General features: G+C 42.2%; 1 protein-coding gene across 5 annotated transcripts in view; it reads right to left on the bottom strand.

Moving 5' to 3' along the window:
• Positions 1–16,014: 16,014 nt before the first annotated feature.
• The window catches only part of LOC147445951 (metal transporter Nramp1-like), a 40,816-nt gene continuing 33,793 nt past the window's right edge, over positions 16,015–23,037 (bottom strand). For all 5 annotated transcript variants that reach the window (XM_086525277.1, XM_086525278.1, XM_086525280.1 and 2 more), the window contains 8 exons: positions 18,848–18,957; positions 18,577–18,758; positions 18,439–18,508; positions 18,130–18,303; positions 17,420–17,524; positions 17,046–17,177; positions 16,851–16,946; positions 16,015–16,473 (listed from right to left, as the gene is read on the bottom strand). In XM_086525277.1, coding sequence (XP_086381403.1) covers positions 16,201–16,473; positions 16,851–16,946; positions 17,046–17,177; positions 17,420–17,524; positions 18,130–18,303; positions 18,439–18,508; positions 18,577–18,758; positions 18,848–18,957 — 1,142 coding nt within the window. In that variant the 3' untranslated portion in view covers positions 16,015–16,200. The remainder of the gene's footprint in view (positions 16,474–16,850; positions 16,947–17,045; positions 17,178–17,419; positions 17,525–18,129; positions 18,304–18,438; positions 18,509–18,576; positions 18,759–18,847; positions 18,958–23,037) is intronic.

Genomic DNA, 23,037 nt, shown 5'->3' with positions numbered 1-23,037 from the left:
TCGTGTGTTGCTTGTATGGTTGTCTTCCACTACACAAAAGCTTTGTTGAATGGTCTTGTCGAAAAGCTTGCATTGCCTCTCCAAGAGATAGGCGACAATTGCGTGTAGCATGTGCATGGAGCTTCTTCACCATTGAGTTTGTAGCCTTGATATTGTCCACCAAGCTCAATACACCTCTACACTTTAAGAATTAGAAACATTGCACTCATATATATGATCGCGTACTCTATTGTTACTATGCCCACCTTTCCAGATACCACCAGTAGATGTGAATTCTCAGCTATCACCAGTATATGTGCATGCTCAACCACTACAAGAATGGCTTCTCCCAAGTTGGAATAGATGCCTTGGTCATGAAAACCTTGCCCTTGGCCAATATGTCAGCCAAACAATATTTCCTACAATGTTTCATTGGATATAATCTTAGATAATCATGAAAAATAACAATACATTCAGAAGCAAATAATACTCACTTCGGAGGGTTGATGCGTGCTCATACAACCTCGAACACTCTAAAGGAGTTTATTTTGCATTCCTTGTCCCCCAACCCACAACAATAATTGTGGGTCTGCAAGTGCCAACTTTTACATCATGAAGATGTTGCGGATAGTGGTGTGAGGCACATGGACTTGTGTGACCCTAAGTTTTATGGTAAAATAGCAACAATTCAAAATTCAAGTGTAGCAAAAATAATATAAAAATCTTACTTATTGATCATGAGCACCAATAGAACTTCTGCCATCTTCAAGGTAGAACTTTATGATCGTGCACTCAACCATCGAGGTTGAGAATCCGGCCTTTCCACACGTGAAGCTGAGAATTCCCATCCCACATGACAAACGTTTTCTCCTCCATGTGACTGAGCTTTGGAATGGCTCTAATCTGATCATCAAACATGGCAGACATCACCAACTCTCTGAAGGAGTACGAGCGGAAGTGCGACGCGAGAGAGAGTGCGAGAAGAAGAGCACGACGATATGGTGAACTCGCTCTACTGTAATGTGTAGAGCATAGTGAGTTCTTATTAGGTTTTTACAAAAGAATATGTGTACATGCCTGGCGGCCCGCCCACTTACCTGGGCGACCACATTGGGCTTTATACCCCAACAACCTCCCACTTAAAGTCCAATGTGGTACTTTAAGTGTGAGAGAAGCTACTATACAAGCTAATATACAAGAGATGTAGAGAAGTGATGTACTACCCTACACCTAACTGCTTGCGAAAATGCGCAAAGCTCTCTAAGGGAAGTCCTTTTGTAAGTAGATCAGCAGGATTTTCTGTGGTGTGAACTTTGACAAGCTGAAGTTGCTTATCCTCGAGCATTTCCCTGATGAAATGATACTTCACATCCACATGCTTTGTCTTTGAGTGATAAACTGGATTGCGAGCCAATTGTATAGCACTTTGACTATCACAATATAGCACAGACATCTCTTCTTTGATTCCCAAATCTGTTACTAGTCGATTAAGACAAATCGATTCTTTGCATGCCTCTGATGCTGCAACATATTCAGCCTGTGTAGTAGACTGAGTAACACAATCTTGTAATCTGGAACGCCATGATACTACTCCACCAGCCAATGTAAAGACATACCCTGACGTAGACCTTCGGTTGTCTAAGTCACCTACATATTCTGAGTCTGTAAAACCCTTTATACTTAGCTCCTGACTCCCATAGCATATACACATACTCTTTGTAGCTTTCAGGTATCTCAATATTCCTTTCACTGCCTCCCAATGTTTCTTGCATGGGTTTGACATGTATCGACTTACTACTCCCACTGCAAATGCAATGTCTGGGCGAGTAGCAATCATTGCATACATCAAACTACCCACTGCAGACACATATGGAATCTTATCCATTTCAGCCTGTTCTTCCTCAGGCACAGGACAATCTTGTTTGCTAAGTTTCACATATGGTGGCAATGGAACACTCAATGCCTTTCCCTTCTCCATATTGAAACGTTGCAAAACCTTGTCAATATACTATGTTTAAGATAACCAAATCAACTTCTTTGATCTGTCTCTCTCAATGCGCATACCAAGTATATGACTTGCCTCACCCATGTCTCTCATGTCAAACGATTTTGCCATCTTTGACTTCAAAGCTGAAATTTCTTCCAAGTGCTTGCCAGCAATCAACATGTCATCCACATACAAAATAAGGATCAGCCAACTACCATCCTTAGCCTTCTTTGTATATAGACAGTGATCAAACTCACTACGTTTATGGTACCATGCCCTCGGTGATTGTTTTAAGCCATAAAGACTCTTTAACAACTGGCATACCCTATCTTCCTTGCCTTTCTCAACAAACCCTTCTGGCTGCTGCATGTAAATTTCCACATCTAAATCACCATGCAAGAACGCTCTCTTGACATCCATTTGGTGCAACACCAAATCTAATATGGCAACCAATGCAAGAAAGCATCTCAATGTAGTCATCTTGACCACCGGAGAGAAGACTTCATCAAAGTCAATGCCTTGTTCTTGCTTAAAGCCCTTGGCAACAAGCCTTGCTTTGTACTTTGGTTGACTATCATGAGCGGTGATCTTATACCTGTAAACCCATTTACAAGGTAGAGCCTTTTTTCCCTGTGGTAATTTAACTAGCTTCCATGTCTTGTTTTTATGCAAAGCTGTCATCTCTGACTGCATGGCCAATTGCCAATTCCCGGAGTCCTTCATTTGCACTGCTTCCTTGTAACATGAAGGCTCATTGCAATCAGTCAACATGACATAGTTCATAGATGGAACAAACCTATCAGGAGGTCGTGTGACACGTCCAGATCTACGCACAATAGGTGGCTCAGGCTCAGCCACAACCTGTGGTTCCACTCTATCCTGTCCTTGCTCCTCTTGAGCCCTGACATTTTGTCTTGCACGTGCAGGTCCATCTTCTTGGAAGACAACTCTTCTAATCTCCTCAACCCTCTCTGGTTTAGAATGATATTTGGATTCATTAAAGTGAACATCATTGCTGCGGACAACCTTTCTAGATTCGGGATCCCAAAGTCTGTGCCCCATCTCACCAGAATTACCATAGCCTAGAAAGATGCACTTTCTACTCTTTGGCTCAAGTTTGTTCCTAAATTCCTTTGGAACGTGAGTATATGCCTCACAGCCAAAGACTCTGAGATGCTTGTATGAGGGCATTTTGCCTGGCCATACCATCTCTGGCACTGAATCCTTCTGCAAAACCTTGCTAGGAGATCTATTTACAAGATGAACAGCTGTTGATACAGCTTCAGCCCAAAACCCATTTGGCAGCTGTGCATTAGACAACATACTTCTGACCTTCTCTTGTATGGTCCTATTCATCCTCTCAGCAACACCATTTTGAGGAGGATTGTAAGGAGCAGTAAGTTCACGTTTTATACCTTTTGACTCACAAAAGTCCTCAAAGGCCTTTGAAACATACTCTCCACCATTGTCAGTGCGTAAGCATTTAAGCTTCTTGCCACTTTGATTCTCCACAAGTGTCACAAACGTTTTGAAAACACTAAACGCTTCATCCTTGTGCTTGAGAAAGTAAACCCATACTTTCCTCGAGTAATCATCTATAAATGTCATAAACTAAGAAGCTACCCCTAGAGATAGGTTAGGCATAGGTCCACACAAATCACTATGAACAAGTGCCAACTGTGTATCTCTTCTATTGCTTCTATGCTTATGTGGCTGTTGTGTTTGCTTACCATACAGGCAATGTTCACAGAATTCAAAATCATTAAATGAAAATCCAGGCAAATAACCAGAACGAGACAAGATTTCCATTCCCTTCTTGGACATATGTCCTAACCGGCTATGCCACAAAGAAACGTTCGGCTGCTCGGTTACATTGATTACATTTTTAGAGACATTTGATACATAAATCATGTAAAGTCCTCCAGACTTTACTCCATGTGCTACTGTCATAGAACCCTTGGATATCTTCCACATGTTCTGTCCAAAAGTGGTGACGTAGCCAACATCATCAAGTAAACCTGTGCTGATCAAGCTCTTTGTAATTGCGGGAACATGTCTCACATTCTTCAGCGTGAAAGAAGAGCCATTTTGAAACTTCAATTGAACATCTCCAACACCTAAGATCTCACATGTCTACCCATTGCCTAGCCGAACATGATCTTTAGTGGTCACATAAGAGGTAAACCACTCCTTGTTTGGAGACACATGAAATGATGCCCCTGAGTCTATAATCCAGTCACTCAGTGCATTTCCATCAGATGCTGTAAGAAGAGCTAAGTCCATTGTATTCTTCAAGAAGTAGATGTCTCCTGACACTAGACTGTCATCCTTTGCAACAGTGTTTGTCACATTTATTTCTTGAATCTTCACTGAGGACTTGTTCTTCTCACCATGGTCTTCAGCTTTCTCTTTGCCTTTTTCTGCTTTCCATTCTCTGCAGTCTCTTTTCATGTGACCCTTCTTGCCACAATGGTAGCATTCTATGTCACTCTTGCCTTTAGCACTGCAGGACTTGCTACGAGACTGATTCCTCTTTCCACCTTTGTACTTTTCTTTGGTCCTTCCCCTGACAACTAAGACTGTTCCTTTGCCTTTGTCCATTGTCTTTCTATTGGTTTCTTCAGTAAGAAGACTTCCTTCTACACCTGCTATGTTCAAACCATCTGGAGGTGCAGAATTACTCAAAGCTGTGCAAAAAGTGTCCCAACTTTCCGGCAATGTGATCAACAGGAACATAGCTCTAACAGGTTCATCAAACTTGGCACCTTGAGCTAACAACTGACTGTAGATGGTGTTGAATTCATTCAGATGATTGGACATAGGTGTCCCTTCTTTCATCTTGAAGTCAACAAGCTTCTTAAGCCAGTATACCTGTGAAGCTGCACTCTGCTTCTCATAAAGATCACTCAGCTTTGTCCATGCTTCATAAGCCGACATCTCGTCTGCTATATTGAAGTAAACGCTTTCTGCCAAAGTCAGCATAATGGTAGAAAGTGCCAATTCATCCATTTCGCTCCATTCATCTTCGTCAATATCTTGTGGTTTTATCCCCTTGAGCTTTATAGGTTTTATCTGCTTCTTTTGTACCAATACGTGCCGAATCTGCTTCTTCCACAATGGGAAATTGGTTCCATCCAGCTTCTTGATATTGTAAAGAGCAGTGTCCTGTGATCCAGCCATAGCTACGCTTCACAGTAGTTTACTTTCCTGGGAAAAATTCGGCAGAGTTTCCCCTGTAAACTGACCTCTGAACCAATATCAACCTGTCAAATGAACCAAGAAAGCTTCAGATTCTGCAGAAATTTCGGCAGAGTCTCCTTTGTAAAATGGCTCTGGTGGACTAAAAACAGACCAAAAAACAGCTCAAAAAACCACTTTCTCTCTCACACTGTAAGCTGTGGGTAAACCTGTCCTGCACCTGTACTGTCTCTCACTGTCCTATCACTGTCCTGTAAGCATAGACTGCGACAATGCCTCAACGGCAGTAAAGCAAAGATGCAATCCCAACTGTCTAACTCAGAGTCAATACATCCTAGCTGCCTATCTAAGGGTGCTCGAGGGATCGCTCCAAGACCTGTATCACCGAAAGGATCTCAACATTCGAGAATACCCCAGCTCAATAAAACCTCACTCGACCCTCAACAAAGGCTGTAGTAAATCTGACAGTACATAGACTTCCCACAAAGTTATACATCCACAAATTTCCCACTATATGTTGTAACCGCTGCGGCGGTTGTTTGTTGCGTGACTCACAGCCAGCAAACCCTCAACAGACATACATCATCTCTAACAATACATCCCATGTGGAAGTACCTGCAATGTCAGGATGAAATCTGGAATATCAAGCAGCAAACACAAGCTACCTGATGAACTAGTGGATGTCGCCTACAGTTTGTGTGTAGATGCGCCCGTGTCGTATGTGACACGCCTCCAAGAACTGTGAGCCGTCCTTCGATGTGTAGACAGCCACAAATCAACACTCTAGGAGTGTCGATATCCTCAGCACCTGCAGTAGTAGGCTGAAAACCCCAAATTTGCAGAGTCGGATCTGCACCCGCCGAGACCACGTAGTCGAAAATGGCATGTGTAGACCTTTGTCGAATTTCACTCCAATATGATTTGTTGACTCTATCCTCCTGCAGTGCTGCCCCGAGCCTCGATCTGAGCTCTGATACCAGTTGAAGGAGTACGAGCGGAAGTGTGACGCGAGAGAGAGTGCGAGAAGAAGAGCACGACGATATGGTGAACTCGCTCTACTGTAATGTGTAGAGCATAGTGAGTTCTTATTAGGTTTTTACAAAAGAATATGTGTACATACCTGGCGGCCCGCCCACTTACCTGGGCGACCACATTGGGCTTTATACCCCAACACTCTCTCCCATAAATGCCCTGCCTATCGAAAAGTACAAAATTTTACCCAGGGAAAGATTTTGGCACAATGAAAAAATCCATAATGGATTGATAGCCTCTTCCAGCTATAAAAGTCATGAGTTTTGCCACACAATCATTATTTTCTCTAATAACCGAAATGGCCAAAAGACAACAAATAGGAACTCTTGGCAAGAGGTGATTGTATGGCACAATATGTGTATCAATCCACCCCCGAGGAAATGTGACTATTAATCATGGATCCAAAGAGATCACACAATGGGTCATTACTAGTATTTTAAAGCTCTATGGTCATTGAAGTGATTGCACCGGTCCATGGAGCTACGTGTGCAACCATTACCATAGATGCAAAAATCGAAAATGTCATTGCAAGGGATGAATGGCTTTTGTGAGTCATGTTGACTGAAATTTCTTGTTGACTCTTTTGGATTGGTTTCTCGTAAGAATTGGCATTTTTTAAAACCATGAAGGAGTGAGAATGCGTCGGCTGAGAGGCTGAGAGAGAGAGAGAGAGAGAGAGAGAGAGAGAGAGAGAGAGAGAGAGAGAGAGAGAGAGAGAGAGAAACAAAAGGTAGTGTGTGAGCTAGAGGTAGAGAAGAAGAGTAGAGGGGTAGAATGGATGATCAAGAAAAAGAGTGATATAAAATGGGTGGGAGAGTAGGAGAGATGAGAAGAGAGGAATGATAGGGAGGGTTAGAAGGGAAGGGAAGAGGTATAGAAGGTAATGGAAGGGAGGGATAGAGGATAATGAGAGGGAAGGTGGAAGGGAGGGTAGAATGGATGATTGAGAGACAGCGTGATATAAAGTGGGTGGGAGAGATGAAAAGAGAGGAATGGGATTGAAGGTAGGAAGGGAAGGAAAGAGGGATAGAGGGTAATGATTGGGAAGGTGGAAGGGAGGGATAGTGAGAGTGACAGGGGGATTAGTATATGAGTGTGAAATCGAGAGCTGCTTAGGTGAGAGAAAAAAAGGAAGAAGGGGACACCGTCCCCCTTTACAGGTGACAAGGCCCCACAAGGGTCCTTTGAACATGGGCAGTCCACATGGATTGCCCCCGTGGACTCCTGGTCACCCACAGTCCACGGGGGTATTCCAAGGCCACGTGGATTGTGAGTGACCTGTAATCCACATGGACTGCCATGGAGACACACCTGTCCACATGGCAGTTCATGTGAACTACCCCACGGATGGGGTCGTCCATGCCACATCATAAGTGGTACATGAGAGGGAGAGGTATAGAAGGGGGGAGAGAGAGAGAGAGAGAGAGAGAGAGAGAGAGAGAGAGAGAGAGAAGGTGGGATGGAGAGGGAGAGATATAAGGGGGGGAGGAGGAGGTGCAAGGGGGAGAGATGGGGTGGTAGATTAGTGAGGGAATTGGAAGGGGTTGGAGGGGATAGAGAGAGAAGGAGGGGTTGGGATAGAGGGAGTGGAAATGGGGTAAAGCAAGGGATATCGATAGAGGTGGTGGGAGAGAGAGAGAGAGAGAGAGAGAGAGAGAGAGAGAGAGAGAGAGAGAGAGTAGATTGACAAGGGAGTGGAATGAGGAAGAGGTAGAGAGTGGGTTGGAGGGGATAGAGGGAGAGGAAGGGGGGGAGGGGGGGCGGGAGGTGGGGTGGCATGGATGGAGTGGGCGGAGGGTGGTAAAGAGAGTACACTAGCGAGGGATAGAGAGAAAGGGGGTGGTAGGAGAGTAGAGAGGAGTGAGAACAGTGGGGACGGAGGGGGGAGTGAGATGAAGTGGAGAGAGAGAGAGAGAGAGAAAGGAGAGTATTGAAATAAAGTGGAGAGAAAAAAGTATTGGTTAGGGAGAGAATGAGAAAGAGTTGATTTTAAAAAAAATTAATTTTTTAATATTAATGGCTACTTATTTTTACTTATTATATAAGCTTAATCTCTTTTAATTTTAAGAGGATCTTAGTTTATATTACTCTTTATCTACCAAGCAACTTTTTGCTAAACATTATCTCTCTTATGACTTGTACTCTCAACGTCCTTGCTTTCATTCAATTTCTTTTGCTTTCTAAATGTAAAGTTATTATACTTAAAAGTTTCTTCATTGATCAAGCTTCTCCTTTCAAGTTTATTTTTCTAGATGCTATTATTGACATTGGAACATAGCAAATATATGTGCCGCTGGAGCGTATTGTCAATCATCTCGGAGAAGATGCGTACGTTTTGGAGGAGTGCTTGTCTAGTGTTTACAAAGTTAAGGTCACAGACCCATCATCCCCTCAATGACTTTTTGCTAGCACCCCTTCTGGATATTTTGAGGTTCTATCAAAGAAGAACACCTTAATGAAGATCATATCCGACATTGATCTTATTGTAAAGGTGAGTTAGATTCCCAAGAGTTACAATGGCAATGTCATTTTCTAGTTACCACCGACCAAGGAAAAATGCATGTAATCGACTAAATGGAACATTGATATGACCTTCATCTCTAGACAAAGACACAAACCTCCAACATATTCTTCTCTGGGGTTGCACAACGAAGCCAATGTGTTGGTTCTTTGAAGTGCATCAATGAGATTTGTCCAACTATGGGTATTCTAATTGTGCACACTTTTGTGATAGTTTGTTGAGGGCATCGACACCCGGCGAGGTCACTTCATTAGTCAAAGTAGTATGTCACTTTTGTTCCAATGGTGCACTATGCATTGAAACTTGTGAATGTTTTGTGTACTATGTGATGTCGTTGGATGAGACATGCAGTAGGTTGTTAATTCATCGAAGCATGCACTCCATGACATTCGTGATGGCACATCAAATTCTCTCATGGAAAACAAATTGGTGAAAAGGGTACTTCCTATTGACCACCAAGCAGGCACTAAGAAAATCCAAATGTATGTGGCAAAAGAGATAGTCTTGGGGACTATTCTTCGAGCCAATGCTACAGGACAAAAAATTGACGAGCAACAACTATCGTAGTGGCAGAGGAGATGGATCCCTTATTGCAATTCAACTTGCAACGGTTGACTTTTAAATAGTGTAGTAGTTTTTTTTTCAAAATATAATTTATGTTATATAGAAGTAATATGTTCGTAATTCTTCCTTCATTAATTTTTTTCATTGAGTTTTGACGATATGTTTCTTTGATGCGAAGTGGACCGACCAAAGAATCATTTGGTATAGACGCACTTCTCAAGTTAAAACAAGATTGCACTTATGACTTCTTCCAAAGTAGTTGATTTTTGGGGTAGGATAAGGAAGGGGACAAATGTTGTTTTTTCAAAATATCCCGGTAGGTCCATCATCATGCATTGACCTAGTGAACTGCATGAGGCAAAGAAAATTGGAATGGAGTACTCCATGTGTTCAATGGCAGTAAGGGCAATGTGATGGAGAGTGGGGAGCATTCTTGCCTATTTCATTGGAAGCAAACCATGAATCAATACACAGTGAAGTACATAGTAGCACCCTCACAAGCAACACCCATAGAAATGTGTGAGAAGTGGAGACAAGCACCATTCAAGGAGGCAGGTGCTGCCAAGGCCCGATTGATACGACAATGGGTGGCGACTAAGAAATTGCATGGACAAAAACCTTCCATACATGGATTCATGGGCTAAGCTGGGTGGTGGAAGGTGTGCATTGTTTATTGGGGTAGCAACATGACATTTGTTGAAAACAACATGGACAGTTCCAACACTCCACGCAGCAAACATGGGAGCTAGCTAGTAGGAGAGGAATTCAAGAGGCAGATATCTTTGTATGATGCATGCACCACCAACCTAGCTACTGTACTTGTATAGAGTACAAAAGCTATTTCATACTTGCATGGAAAACATTTAGAAAGGGGTCCGTCCTTACAAAGGCTTGCCGAGTGGGTAAGTAATCGACGTGTTACACGCCTTGTGAATGAAGCTACCCAGGGTATGCCATGCTACAAGGCACCCTCCACTCTAACAAGCGACAAGGAAACTTTTCAAAAGAAGAGGTTGTCAACAGAGGTGATTAATATTGAGGATGAGTCAACTCATTGACCAAAGAACCGACGGCTAGGTGGGCGGCCAAGAAAGATAAATTTTATAGGTGAAGGGACGTCAAACATGTCTCTTACGAGGAACGAAGGGAGAGGGTCCATGATAAAGGAGAGTAAAATCAACAAAGCAATGTGGGCTATTCCGCGCACCCATAAAGGTAGCAAAGTGACGTGTAGTGGAATGCCTAACGAGGAGGGAGGATATGGTAGGTTCATTGCAGGCTCCAGTGTGGGAGTTCTAGTTCCCTCTTTCAAAGAATATCGCCAACATTCGAGGAAACTAGTCCATCAATAGTTTTGGTTTTTTCTTCGGCACATTTTACATTGTCATATTTTGGATAGCAATATCGACACACAACCTATAACAATACCCATTATTTGGTCAGTGCAAATTGGCACAAGTCTTTTTATGAAGGAAGTGCAAAAATTGTATGAAGGTGGGTATTGAGCAGAATAGGTTGCAGGGGAGTGTGCTCTAAATATTCAAAGGATGCCGAATAGCAATGAGAACGTGATGGGGTCATCACAAAGTCCAATGCGGAGCGGTCCTTCCAACATTTAAAATGTGGTACAAACAAAGTACCGCACCACAATCTCATTAGAGGCAAGTTGCAAGTTGCTTCGGCTCTAACTTTGAAGGCAAAGGTGATAGAGAAAATTTTCTGGGTGAAAAGAGTGAACGAAGTTTCAAGGTCGAATTACATGGAGAAAATAATCATGTGAATATGTACAAGGTTCAAATTTGCAAAGAGCCAACTTGTACATGCCTAGAATTTCAAAATTCTATAGCACGCAAGCAATTGTATCTTGCATGTAAGCTTGTTTACTTCACTTTTTTTTACGTGTGTTAAGCTTAAGCCATAACGAGATTATGTTTGTCCACCAACCAATTATTGGGGAGGTCGAAGCCTTCAATGCACTTAGTAGAGAGTACACCTATCCTATCATAGAAATGTAGCTGATTTTTGCTTCGCTTTTCCCTACAACGGTCTTTGTTATCTCTCCTCAATGTCTTTGCCATGTTAGAATTCCATCAATGAAGGTTCTTTTAATATATGTATTTTTGTTGTGGACCACTTGTACAGAGCATTGTTTAGAAATATTTATTTTGCATGATGTCAAAAGGAATGAGATTGTTGAGGTGTCAAATCAATCATCTATTCAATTCAATATTAATTTAATAGCCTCTCACATGTTATAAAATAGCTTTGTGTTCACATCTTCTTTTGTTCATCACTCAACAACTGACGTTGTGCACTACTCTCTCTAACCACAATGTCTGACGATCTTGAGATGTCCATTAAATCTGCTTGGGATACCCTGGAGGCCATCCCTAATGGTGAAGCAACATATAGAAACAATGGTTCACGCAGGCTACCAATAAAACGGTGAAAATATATGGTCTTTATCAAATGCACACGGAGCTCAAAATACGCTCGTTGACAAAACTTAAAGGAAAAGGGTAAATTTGCCATCACTTACTGGAAGAGAATTGGAATCATCACTGAGGTGGATTAAGAGAAATTGAAGGAGCAGCTAGGACACATGGTGAATAATCTCTTATCTACATAGGAGAGCATCACTACAAAACCAAGGCCTCGAGCAAGTGATTGTGGGTGCAACATATAACATGATATTGTATGTACTACAAGTGATATGAAATGTAATGGTTTCTATGAATAATGAATGTTTATCTTTTTGACGTTTTGATCAAATTATACAATGGGTACGGAACGGAGCATTATGAGTTCTGTTGAAAAAAAATACGTATGTCTTGTAAGATCTATTTTTATTTTATCCAAGGCCCGCCGTCCATGTGCCTCTTTGTCTCTGTCTTTCTCTCTCTCTTTGCATCCCATTTCTCTCAATGAAGAGGGTGAAAGAGAGTGAGATACGCATGAAAATAAATTAGAATGGCCTTTGTGGAATGCATTCCCTCTCCTCCCATCCTCCTCCTCCTCCTCCTCCTCTCTCTCTCTCTCTCTCTCTCTCTCTCTCTCTCTCTCTCTCTCTCACACACACACACACACACACACACACACACACATTCTCTCTCTAGAATCTTTTGGGAATCTGCTCGTCAGATTCCAAAAGAGCACTCGTCGTGAAATGATCACCAAAAAAATCAACCCTAGTTAGGAAACTCTGATTGACCTTGTCATGGGGAATCAGGTGTCTCATTGGAATTGCGGCACATCTTGATGAATTCTCATTACTTTGTACATGGCTAGGGCTACTAAGAGCTTCACTTTGCACACTTTCTTCCCCTTGTGGTGCATCAATAGCCTGCTGTCTTTGTGCATGAACAAGTGCCACAACATCTTGAAAAGTAAACTTTCTCAACACAATGTCTTTTAAAGAACTGTGCATTTTCTTGGCCCTCACTAATACGGATAATCTGTATGAGACACAAAAAGTAGGCTATATCATTGCTTTCTCTAGAGTTCATAGCCAAGTATTCTTTGTGACTTTAGTTCAAGCTATTTCAAAGCTCTTTTGGTACATGCACAAATGCTTCACACAACTCTCAAGTGTTTATTTGAGAAGTAACATGAAACATCAAGGATCCAATCCTGAGTAAATGGGTCATCTTTTCTCTTCAACGAATATGAAAATAATGAAGGGATAAACACAGCATCATTGTCATCACTAGTGACCACATTAACCTCCTCACCCTTAGTCTTGCCCTTGTCCACTTTCTTACCGTCTGCACAATGGTCATTCTTCTTTTTCACTTCTAGAGTTCTTCTTAATGTGGCCCTTGCATTGGTAGCACTCAATTTCTTTCTTATCATGGGACGGACTTCTTTCACAAAACTTTCCCTTGGATTGCTTTCTACCTCTATCAATAGTAAGATTTGCACTCTACTTTCCTCCTTTAATAAATTGTTAAACCATCGTTGAAAGGAAGATGTTAGCTACACCATCAAAGCTCAAATAACTTCTAGGAGGTGCGCAATTGGTAATGGTAGTAACAAACTTGTCCCGTGACAAAGGTAGAGACCATACCAAGCATGTAGCCTTAATTTTTGCATCTAAGTTCAAATCCTAAGCCGACAACTAGTCAAAAATAACGTTTAACTTAATTGATTGTGATAAGATAGTGCTACCTTGTGTCCTTAAATAGCTTCTTCATGAGCAACTTTGTTTAATAAAAAAACTTTATATGTGTTGCATAGCCCTAAAAAATCATGGTGGTCTTCTCATTAATAACATTAAAGTAAGCAGTTATGCGAAGTCCAATCTAGTAGTAGATTTAGCCAATGCATGTAATCCTTGTTAGGCATAGTAGCAAGCGTAGCCTCTAAATCAAGCAATGGCTTTAAGTGATTCTTTTGGATAAGAACATCTTGAATCTACTTTTAAATAATGTTGCTACCATTGAAACTTTTAATGTTAAAGTGCTTTTCGCCTGACATAAATGTTGCCATATTCAAGCATAAGATAATATCAAGCTCACAAGCAAAAACTAACAGAGTTTTGACCCTCGTTTGGTAAAATTGCTATTAAAATATACACTAATCATTATAGATAGACTATTGCAGATTTGATAGATGTTCGGTTTAGCTTTGGATTATTTTCTTGATTGCAATAAGAGATCAGCACTCCAATCAGAGAACAATAATGTATCATGAATTGGGCATAGATTGATCGATGATTGCACATGAAACATTGTCAAGCTAATATGGCTAACAAGCAAAACACTTATCCTATATAAACATAATCTATGGTGACATTGCAAAAGGGGATCTCCAACAATCTTATCCCCCTCATGTGGGTATTAAAGCTCCCCATTCAATTTCACCACAAACTTCACAAAGGCTACAGATATATAACCAAAATCATATATGTGCCATAAATCAACTACCTAGAATCACCGTTATGGCTCCACGTGAATATACAAAGGCCATGCCCACAACATTCGTACGTTAATTATGAGAATAAAGACCAGCTATTTCTAAAGGGATCAAACTTTTCATACAGACAAGTGCCAATTAATGCCAACAAATCAATTGACCTTGAAAAACTCCCACCTGCACAAAAATACACATGAACCAAGCATAAAGAGGCATCAATAGTCACAACTACCATAAATCCATAAGCTTGTTGCTATAGACAGCGGATAAAGTGCTACCAAACACTCAAATCAAGAGAGCATTAACAATGTTAATGTGCATAACTTGCTTTACTTGGCATAAATATACTCAAATCCATAAAATGGCTCAACACAAACAAGCAGCATATCTAGCTATATAGGACAACAAGAGCATAGGTGGATTCACATATGCATGAACATAATGCCCACATGGGCATCAAGATATCATCTCTAACATATGAGCGTATAATCATAAGCCAATACACAAAGCTTAAAAAAGGAAATTCTCCATACACACAAATCAAGAAGCCAAAAGTGCATCAAAGTGGCATTCACATAACCAAAGACATAATGACATGCATATCCAAGGATGCATCAATTAGGTGTCTAAGGATGCACCAACCACATGCACAAAAACTCAGTCACATTTGGTTAGAGATTGTACACTCGCTTCGTAGCTAGTGGAATTCATGAGCAAACTTTTGTAGGGCAACAAAGAAGCATTATCAATGTTTCTTGCGATGGACGACGTCTTTCACAGTGGATGACACATCATTATAGCCCACCTATATGGCTAATCTTATAGAGCTTCTATAGGACACCTTGATCTCAAAGTCTTTGTAAATCCTTTTTGTGACGAAACTCCATTTTGATGAGTTTGCATTTGCTTGGCTACCTTCTTCGAGAGAAATTAGGGGTGCTAAGAGCCAAAATGGCCTCTTCTTCACTCCATATTCTTAATTGAACTTGGAGTGATCAACAAGATGTAGGAGGTTAAAGTAAGTTGGGGTTTGAGAACAAGGTGGCTACCTTCTAGCCCCCATACAAAGACCACTTTAATCTTCAAATTGAGAAGTCATTATTCGATCTTTTTCTTTTTCATGATTATGTTTAGGTCAAATGGCGTTGTCTATAGCTCTTGATATGTACATAAGTGCCATGAAGACCAGTTTAATTTTGAAGGTGAGAATCAATTATTGAACTTTTTGTTTTAATTGTGTTCTTTTAAATCAGGTCCTCTTTTTGCTCAATACCTACTTTCTAGTTAGCTCACAATCTCCTCTTTTTTATAAAGATTACTCAAGCATGCAAGCTTGCCGGGGCAAAAATAAAATTGATTTCCTTTATCTTAACAAAATGAGACAATGGTGCACCCCTACAAGCTTCCTCTCACATGTTCTCCTACTCAAAAACGACGACAATACGAGTTTTTTTGAAATTGACACAATAGCAAGTGTCTATCTATTCAAGGAACCACACACACCCACACCCACAAATCTTCATAAGGTCAGAAGAGTCTAAAACTTACAAATTGCGAGGCCAAAACACTTCCACAAAGCACAAAAGCAATGCACCGAAGAAAACAGATAAAGAAGAACATCTAAATCACCTTATTTGTTTTTAACAAGAAACTGATAAACAGAAAACAACATTTACTTGAAAATGCTCTTATCTTTAATTTTTGCAAAAAATAGATAAAGAAGAACAACTAAATCACCTTATTTGTTTTTAAATAAAAAAGTAGACAAAGAAACCAACATATACTTGAAACTGCTCTTATCTTGAATTTTCGCCACATGTACACAAGCAAATATTTCATGATTTTTTATGTACAAAACCGAATATTCACAACGTCGAGTTTTGTACATGTTGTCAAAGTTCTGGCCTTCTACAACTCTTGCACTTTATTGGCAAATGTACACACTTGTTTGGAAACCGGGTTAAAACACCTCATGGTGCATAAGGACTAATGGACTTTACCCATCCTAGTTAGTTGTTGCTCTACTCTCAGTATTTTCTGCATCCCCCTTGGTGTCTAGAGGGATAACATAGGTAACCTTCCTGTCCTTCCGGAATGTAAGATACAAGATGGCAAAAAAGTAAGCCAGCATAGCACTAAAACCCGCTATTCCGATGAAGACCTTGCCTACAAGTGGTATGCCACTACTTGGTCTGAGCCACTCATAAAAAGCCTCACCAAGAAAATATATGTTAACCACAATGACAACACATCCCAGGATCCAGGTTACAATGGTAACCTGCAAAAGCATCACTGCCCAAGTGTCATATACTAAGAAATGGGATGTCAAGAGTGTTACTGCCTAAGTGTCAAACACTAAGAAATGTGGTGTTGAAAACGTAGTAAGCCTATTATCTAACAGAAGAGTACTTGGCAACAGATGGTGTCAAACACTAAGAAATGTGGCATCAAGAGCATTACTGCCCAAGTGTAAAACTAAGAAATATGGTGTTGAAAACATATCGAGTCTATTATCTATCAAAAGGGTACTTACTAACAGATGATGTTAAACACTAAGAAATGCAGTGTCAAGATCAATGCTGTCCAAGTGCCAAACACTAAGAAATGCGGTGTCGAATAGGTATTACGTCTATTATCTATCAGAAGGGTACTTACTAACAGATGGTTTTTATGCAACCCCATCTTTTTCTCATTGCTAGTAAACTTGAGTAAAGGGATCAGGGCAAAAGGAAGCTCAAATGACAGCACTATCTGCATAAGAACAACATTTATATTGAAATCTTTAGTTTTATAATAACAATTTTCTCAATAATCTATAGGAATGAACAAGCCAGTTTGATCTTATATTACCGAAGATATAATAATCAAGCTTCCAGCTCCTCGAGGACCCCCGATTAAAGCAGCTATCAAGCTAGGAACAATTGCCACACATCGAGTGAGCAGGTTTCTCTTCCAGGGTGTCATTTGTAGGTTCAAAAACCCCTGCCAAATCATAAATTTAACAGACTATGTTAGTTTCCATGAAAGAAAAATGCCAGATTCCTTCTCCATTTCTGCATACAGGAAAAGCTGGGAAATCAAGGGAGCATAGGACACAACATATCCTATAAGTCCTCTGTTTATAATGACCATGGATGCCCACAAAAAATGGCTATTGAAACAATTTTATCTCACTAATGTTTAAATGAATGAATCATCCCATCAAAAAGAGGGTAAGAACTTACCTGCATTACATATTGACCCGCATACGTTCCTGTGATTGTTGAACTTTGGCCGGATACAATGAGAGTGACTCCAAATAGAGTTGCGCTCCACGATCCGAGAACACTCTGACAAAATCAATCAGCATTAATTAAAATCACTTCAAATCTATAAAGATTTGAAAACCACAAAACCTAACTATGCAAACACAGATGTTAGTGTTTGCCGGAGCAACAATACAAACACAGATGTTCTAAATACAAGATGATAAAGGCCAGCCGTATATGCTTTATATTCTACTGCCTTGATGTCGTTTCTGGAGCTGTTCTTGAATAGAAAACTAATGGCTGATTTATAAAGAATGGACACGACTCCCTATCAGACTTTACCTTCTTCCTTCTTCTTTCCTTTCAGCTCTTAGATTGTATATCCCTATGTTGAAAATCTGCATCCCTGGTGGTTTCTCCCCTATGATTTGTTCTTACATTATATTTCAGGGTGTTTTTCACTGCCACTTTATATGTAAGGCCTACAGGCCTCCTATAATGCCTTCGGGCTTTCATGTATTTTAGGTTCTACCCCTACATTTCAGCACAAGTTTACGAAAATCAGATACAGACACATATCACCATGTTCCACAACATATTGCGTGCGCACGCGTGCACGCACACACAATGAAAGTGCTTTTGGTAACTACCAACTATCTTGAATATGTGAGTCAAGAAGTACGTACTCCCAGCAGAAAGGATGCTTCATTCAGATCAAGTTCTGCACATTTTTCCTGATTTTCAATAGACAACCTCGGATCGCTGCACACCGTTCCACTAAGGGAGATCACTGCTACGTTGATTAAAAAGCTCATGAAAAGGGCAAGACCACTTTCCAATAGAAAAAATAGGCGTGCCTCCTGCAAAGTACATGCCAAATTTTCTGGAACAATTGGACACAACGGAGAGAAATACCTCGAGCACCAAAAAAGATCTACTTGCTCAGTAATTCCTGTAAATGGAAAAGAGATTGATGCAAAAAGCAAGAAAATGACCTTAATTGCTTTAACGGTTAGAGGAGTCTTCCTGCTTAAGACGAGGGCAGAATGGAGGTACAAGTTGTGTCTGCAGGCACCATCATTGTGAGAATGTGTAGATTTGATATTCCTTTTTTTGTTCGGAATGGCACTTACGGCATTATGATAGAGCCAACAAAAGATATTGCGAGTGCAATTGCGCCATCACCAGCTAAGCTTGGTATAGCCAAACCCTTGAGAACCTCAATCATTGGTGGTTTTGCGAAGCCTAGCTCCACAAAGAAGCATATGGCCATTGCAAAAACTAGGATAGCTATGAAGAGTTCCAAGTTTCTAGCCTAAAGTCGAAAAATATAAGTAGCTTGTGTCAGCAGATAGTTTATTAAAGGGAGCTTTGACCTTTGCAACATTTACGTGTAAAACTTACCCCAAATCTCTGCAAACCAAGAAAAGAGAGGGTAATAACTCCTGTGAGAATAACTCCCGTCCATACTGGAATGTTGAAAAGTAGATTAAGGGCCAAAGCTGTTCCCAATACTGCACACACAATCAGTAAATTTAAGAAGCTGCCAAACATCACGTTTTTATAATAATACAAATTCAAAGCTTTAAGGGGAGGGAAAACATATGTAAAGTACACGAAGAGATAGTTGCTTAATACACAAAATGATTGAGAAAGAAATGAGCATGAGCTTCACAAGCTGCGCCTATATATACACAGCAGAAGATAGAAAGTTCATGGTTGATCAGCTAGATTGCCGTGGCTTGTGAGGAACATAAGGTAGGGATTTGTGATGAGTACAAAAAGGTATGTGTGGGGAAGGCTAGCAGGTGAGTCATGAGGATTCCTCTATCATTCCCACTTCCTGTTCATACTTGCTTTTCACCACAATTCCCCTTGGCTAGAACAACATCATTGGGACGCCCACAAGGCTTGAAGTTTGTCAGCAACCACCTGTTAGATAAAGAAGTCCAATTCTCCTGTGCACAAAGAATGGAGCATGGAGACTACTAGGCCTGATTCAGACGAGGCGCTGGAAATCCTGCGCACAGGGGCGTCAAAGCTGCATGGCACGATCTGGTTTGCTGCAGCTGGGTTTGTCTTCCTCCGGGCCTGCCATAGTTCCCCGAAAACACAAACAACCCCCCCCCCCCCCCCCCCCCGGAGAAGAGCTGTTGGCCTCTCTCAGCCTCTCTCTTTTCCGCTCTTCCTCCTCCAGCATTGTTCAGACGAGGCGGCGACAGACTTGCACCAAGCTTTTCTTCCTCCGGCCTCGTCTGAACCCAGCCTGCCTCACGAGGAAGCTAGCACATGGCACATCATAAGAACAAACTACAGTTCAGGGTACTGCTTTGAGCCTGTCCTGTTGTGCTGCAAACCTGCAGCCTGCACCTGTCCCATGCCCTCATGTCATCACCCAATGGGCCACTTCCCTGTCACACCCCATTGTGAAATCTAGTATAATCCCATTCTGCAGATTTTGTTCGCACTACTGCTGCTATGAGCTGCCACAGCCAGCTTGCCACCCACACTGCCGTTCAGCTATTTGCACCTCCTGCCTTTGCTGCTCACCCCAGCTGCCTTCCATTCTTGCTGCTATCCCTTCCAACTTACAGCTGGCGCAGCAGCTCCACCTCACCTTCTGTAAAGTGCTGTTTAATGGATTGACTTTTCTGGTCAGCTTCAAGCAGAGGTGAGGTCTATTCGCCTCTGAGCTAGCTGACCTTTTCATTTACAATTGTGCCTGCACTGAGGCTGTAGCAGCAGAGCTGTGCAACTCTGATTGCATGGAGAAGACTTTTAGCTTCTTGAAGCGTTTGTTAGCATCTAGACCTCTCCAGAGACTCTCCAGAATATCCAACACTTAATAGAGTGCCTAGAATCCTGCAGTTTGGTCTATAAAGAGGTTGGTTGCAGATTGTCCTGCAGGAAATTGCAAGACAACTTACAGGCATAGTTTTCCAGCTTTATGAGTGGATGTCTCCCATTTTGGGAGAGGGTGCCAGGAGTATCATCAGGTAGGTGGATCGAGATTTAATAATCCAAGGGAGTCGGCAGCCGATGGTGCCAAGTCATCTATAAGTTGGATCATCAAAAAGATAGCTCACAAACATGGCATAATTGTATGAGCATTGAGGCTTTGAGCATCAAGGTATGATATCTTCTACACATCGTTCATGCAATACAAAAGCAAATATCCCACTCTAGTAATGGGGTGGGGGGCCCTTGAGAGGCTTGGTTTGGACCCCATATTGGTCTCAATCACTGTCCTCTCTCTCCTTCTCCCTAACTTAATAAAATAGCCTTCACCTCTCTCTATCTTCTCCATAAAAATAAGGAACATTTGCCTCTTAATTGAGAAAGAACCAAATGTTGTACTTCAATGGGAAAAACTTCTTGAAAGGTTACGCATCTCAGTGTTGTTCTCGCACATATGTGCATAACTAGAAGGATTTCCAAATTGGGCTAGCCATCTAGACCCGAAAACCTTAACTTGATAGAGATCTAAGACACACCAGCCTCTTGCTCGCCAGATAGTCTTTCAGCTGGCATGCAAACCTTTTGCCTACCAACCAGCTGTTACACTCGGCAAACCTGCAACTTGGCTCTGATACCATTGTATGAAATCAAGGGGAAAGACTTCCCGAGAGGTAACCCATCCCAACATTGTTCCTGCAGATATTGTTAAGAGTTATGGAATCATTGGATTCATCCAGTCAGTCTTGGTATCTAGTGAGGACTGTTATATGGCTGTGCCTGGCTAGAATGGGATAGTTTTCTCATGTCAAGATATGTCTAACAATGTGGAGCCTTGGGTTTTGGCTCCTTTCCATACCCATAGAGTCCCTTGCAGTCCTAGGTATTCTTCCCAGTTGGCCTTGTGCCCTTTCTATCACCCAAGCGTGGTAGATTGGTTATGCCATTTCCCTCTTGAATAACAGGTCATGAGCTCAACTCTCCTCGTCAGATAGATCTTAAAGGTCTCTTGGGATAGTTTCCTACGACGTTAAATTTCTCTCCTCCTCCTCCTCTCTCTCTCTCTCTCTCTCTCTCTCTCTCTCTCTCTCTCTCTCTCTCTCTCTCTCTCTCTCTCTCTCTCTCTCTCTCGCGAACCCCCGCTGCCGCCCCTGCGCTCCTGCTTCCCCTCGCCCCCCGCTGCTGCCACTGCGCTCCCGCTTCCCCTGGCCCCCCCCTGCTGCCCCTGCGCAGGTAAATCTCCCCCCCTCTCCCGCCCCGCACCCGCACCCCCCTGAGTCTTTCCCTCTCCCGCCCCGCAACCACACCCCCCTGCCCTGCCCCTGCGCCCCCCTTCCCGCTCCCTCTCTCTATCGCGCGTTCTCTCCCTCTCTCTATCGCACGTTTTCTCTCTCTCTCTCTCTCTCTCTCTCTCTCTCTCTCTCTCTCTCTCTCTCTCTCTCTCTATCGCGCGTTCTCTCCCTCTCTCTATCGCACGTTTTTTCTCTCTCTCTCTCTCTCTCTCTCTCTCTCTCTCTCTCTCTCTCTCTTTCTAACCTTTAAAGCTTTTAACCTTTTAACCCCTTAACCTTTTAACTTTTTAAGCTTTTAATTTTTTAATGTACTAACTTTTTAACTCTATCGTACTGCCTCTCTCTCTCTCTCTCTCTCTCTCTCTCTCTCCGCTTGCCCCTCCCCCCCCCCCCCCTCCCCCCCCGCGTTTTACTCTATCGTGCTGCCTCTCCCTCTCTCTCTCTCTCTCTCTCTCTCTCTCTCTCTCTCTCTCTCGCCCCCGCCCCCACCACTTTTTAACTTTTGGGCCCCATAGGTCATTATGGCCTTTTGAGGACTTTAGTACAACATTTCATTTCATTTCTACCCCCCCCTCTCCTTCACTTTTGTTTTCGAGGCGCACACACACACACACACAGAGCTGAACATATTGAGGGCACCGGGCCACACCACCTCGCGCTCCGCCGCTCGTCGCGATCGCCGTCAGTGTGGGTGCACACGTACATCCAGTGCCGCGCCCTTTGCTAGAGTGGGTGCACACCCGCATCTAACCCCCTTGCGGACGGCGATCAAACATGAGGAAGACGAACGAAAAAGCCGACCCCCTAGAGGATGCCATTCGAAAATGCAAAGAGGAAATGACGGAGACCATCACCAAGATGAACCGCAATCTCTGGGGCACAATAAACATTCTCGAAGGACGTGTGCTGATCCAAGAGAGCAAGATAAGCACGCTGGAAGACCGAGTGACGACCCAAGAGGAAGAGATCACGTCACTCAAGAAAGAACTCGCCGAAGCCCGATCAAGAAACACATTGGAAGAGGGCGAACTGCAACCCTCGGTAATTGAAGCAATCAACACGATCAAGGAACAAGTACGGGCCATCAAAGAGGGAGAAGAACAGCACAAAGAAATGACGACTTCTTGGGTGGATGTTCTTACCAAAACCCAACAGGAGGCAGACGAAGCCGAGAAATGGATCAAGGTGGCCAAGAAAGGAAAAGACAAGGAGATAACGCCCACATCCACACCCAACAACATCATTAACCAGACACTAGAGGAGGAGCAGAGGAGAAGGGTGCGCGCTTTACATGTGAGAATTTGCGGTCTTACAAACAAAGGCAATGTGGACGAAGAAGTAAAAGAA

The sequence above is a fragment of the Adiantum capillus-veneris genome, chromosome 12 (assembly GCF_014529385.1).
Source record: "Adiantum capillus-veneris isolate H3 chromosome 12, ASM1452938v2, whole genome shotgun sequence".
Lineage (NCBI taxonomy): Eukaryota > Viridiplantae > Streptophyta > Polypodiopsida > Polypodiales > Pteridaceae > Adiantum > Adiantum capillus-veneris.
This window is presented reverse-complemented; position numbering and strand designations above follow the sequence as displayed.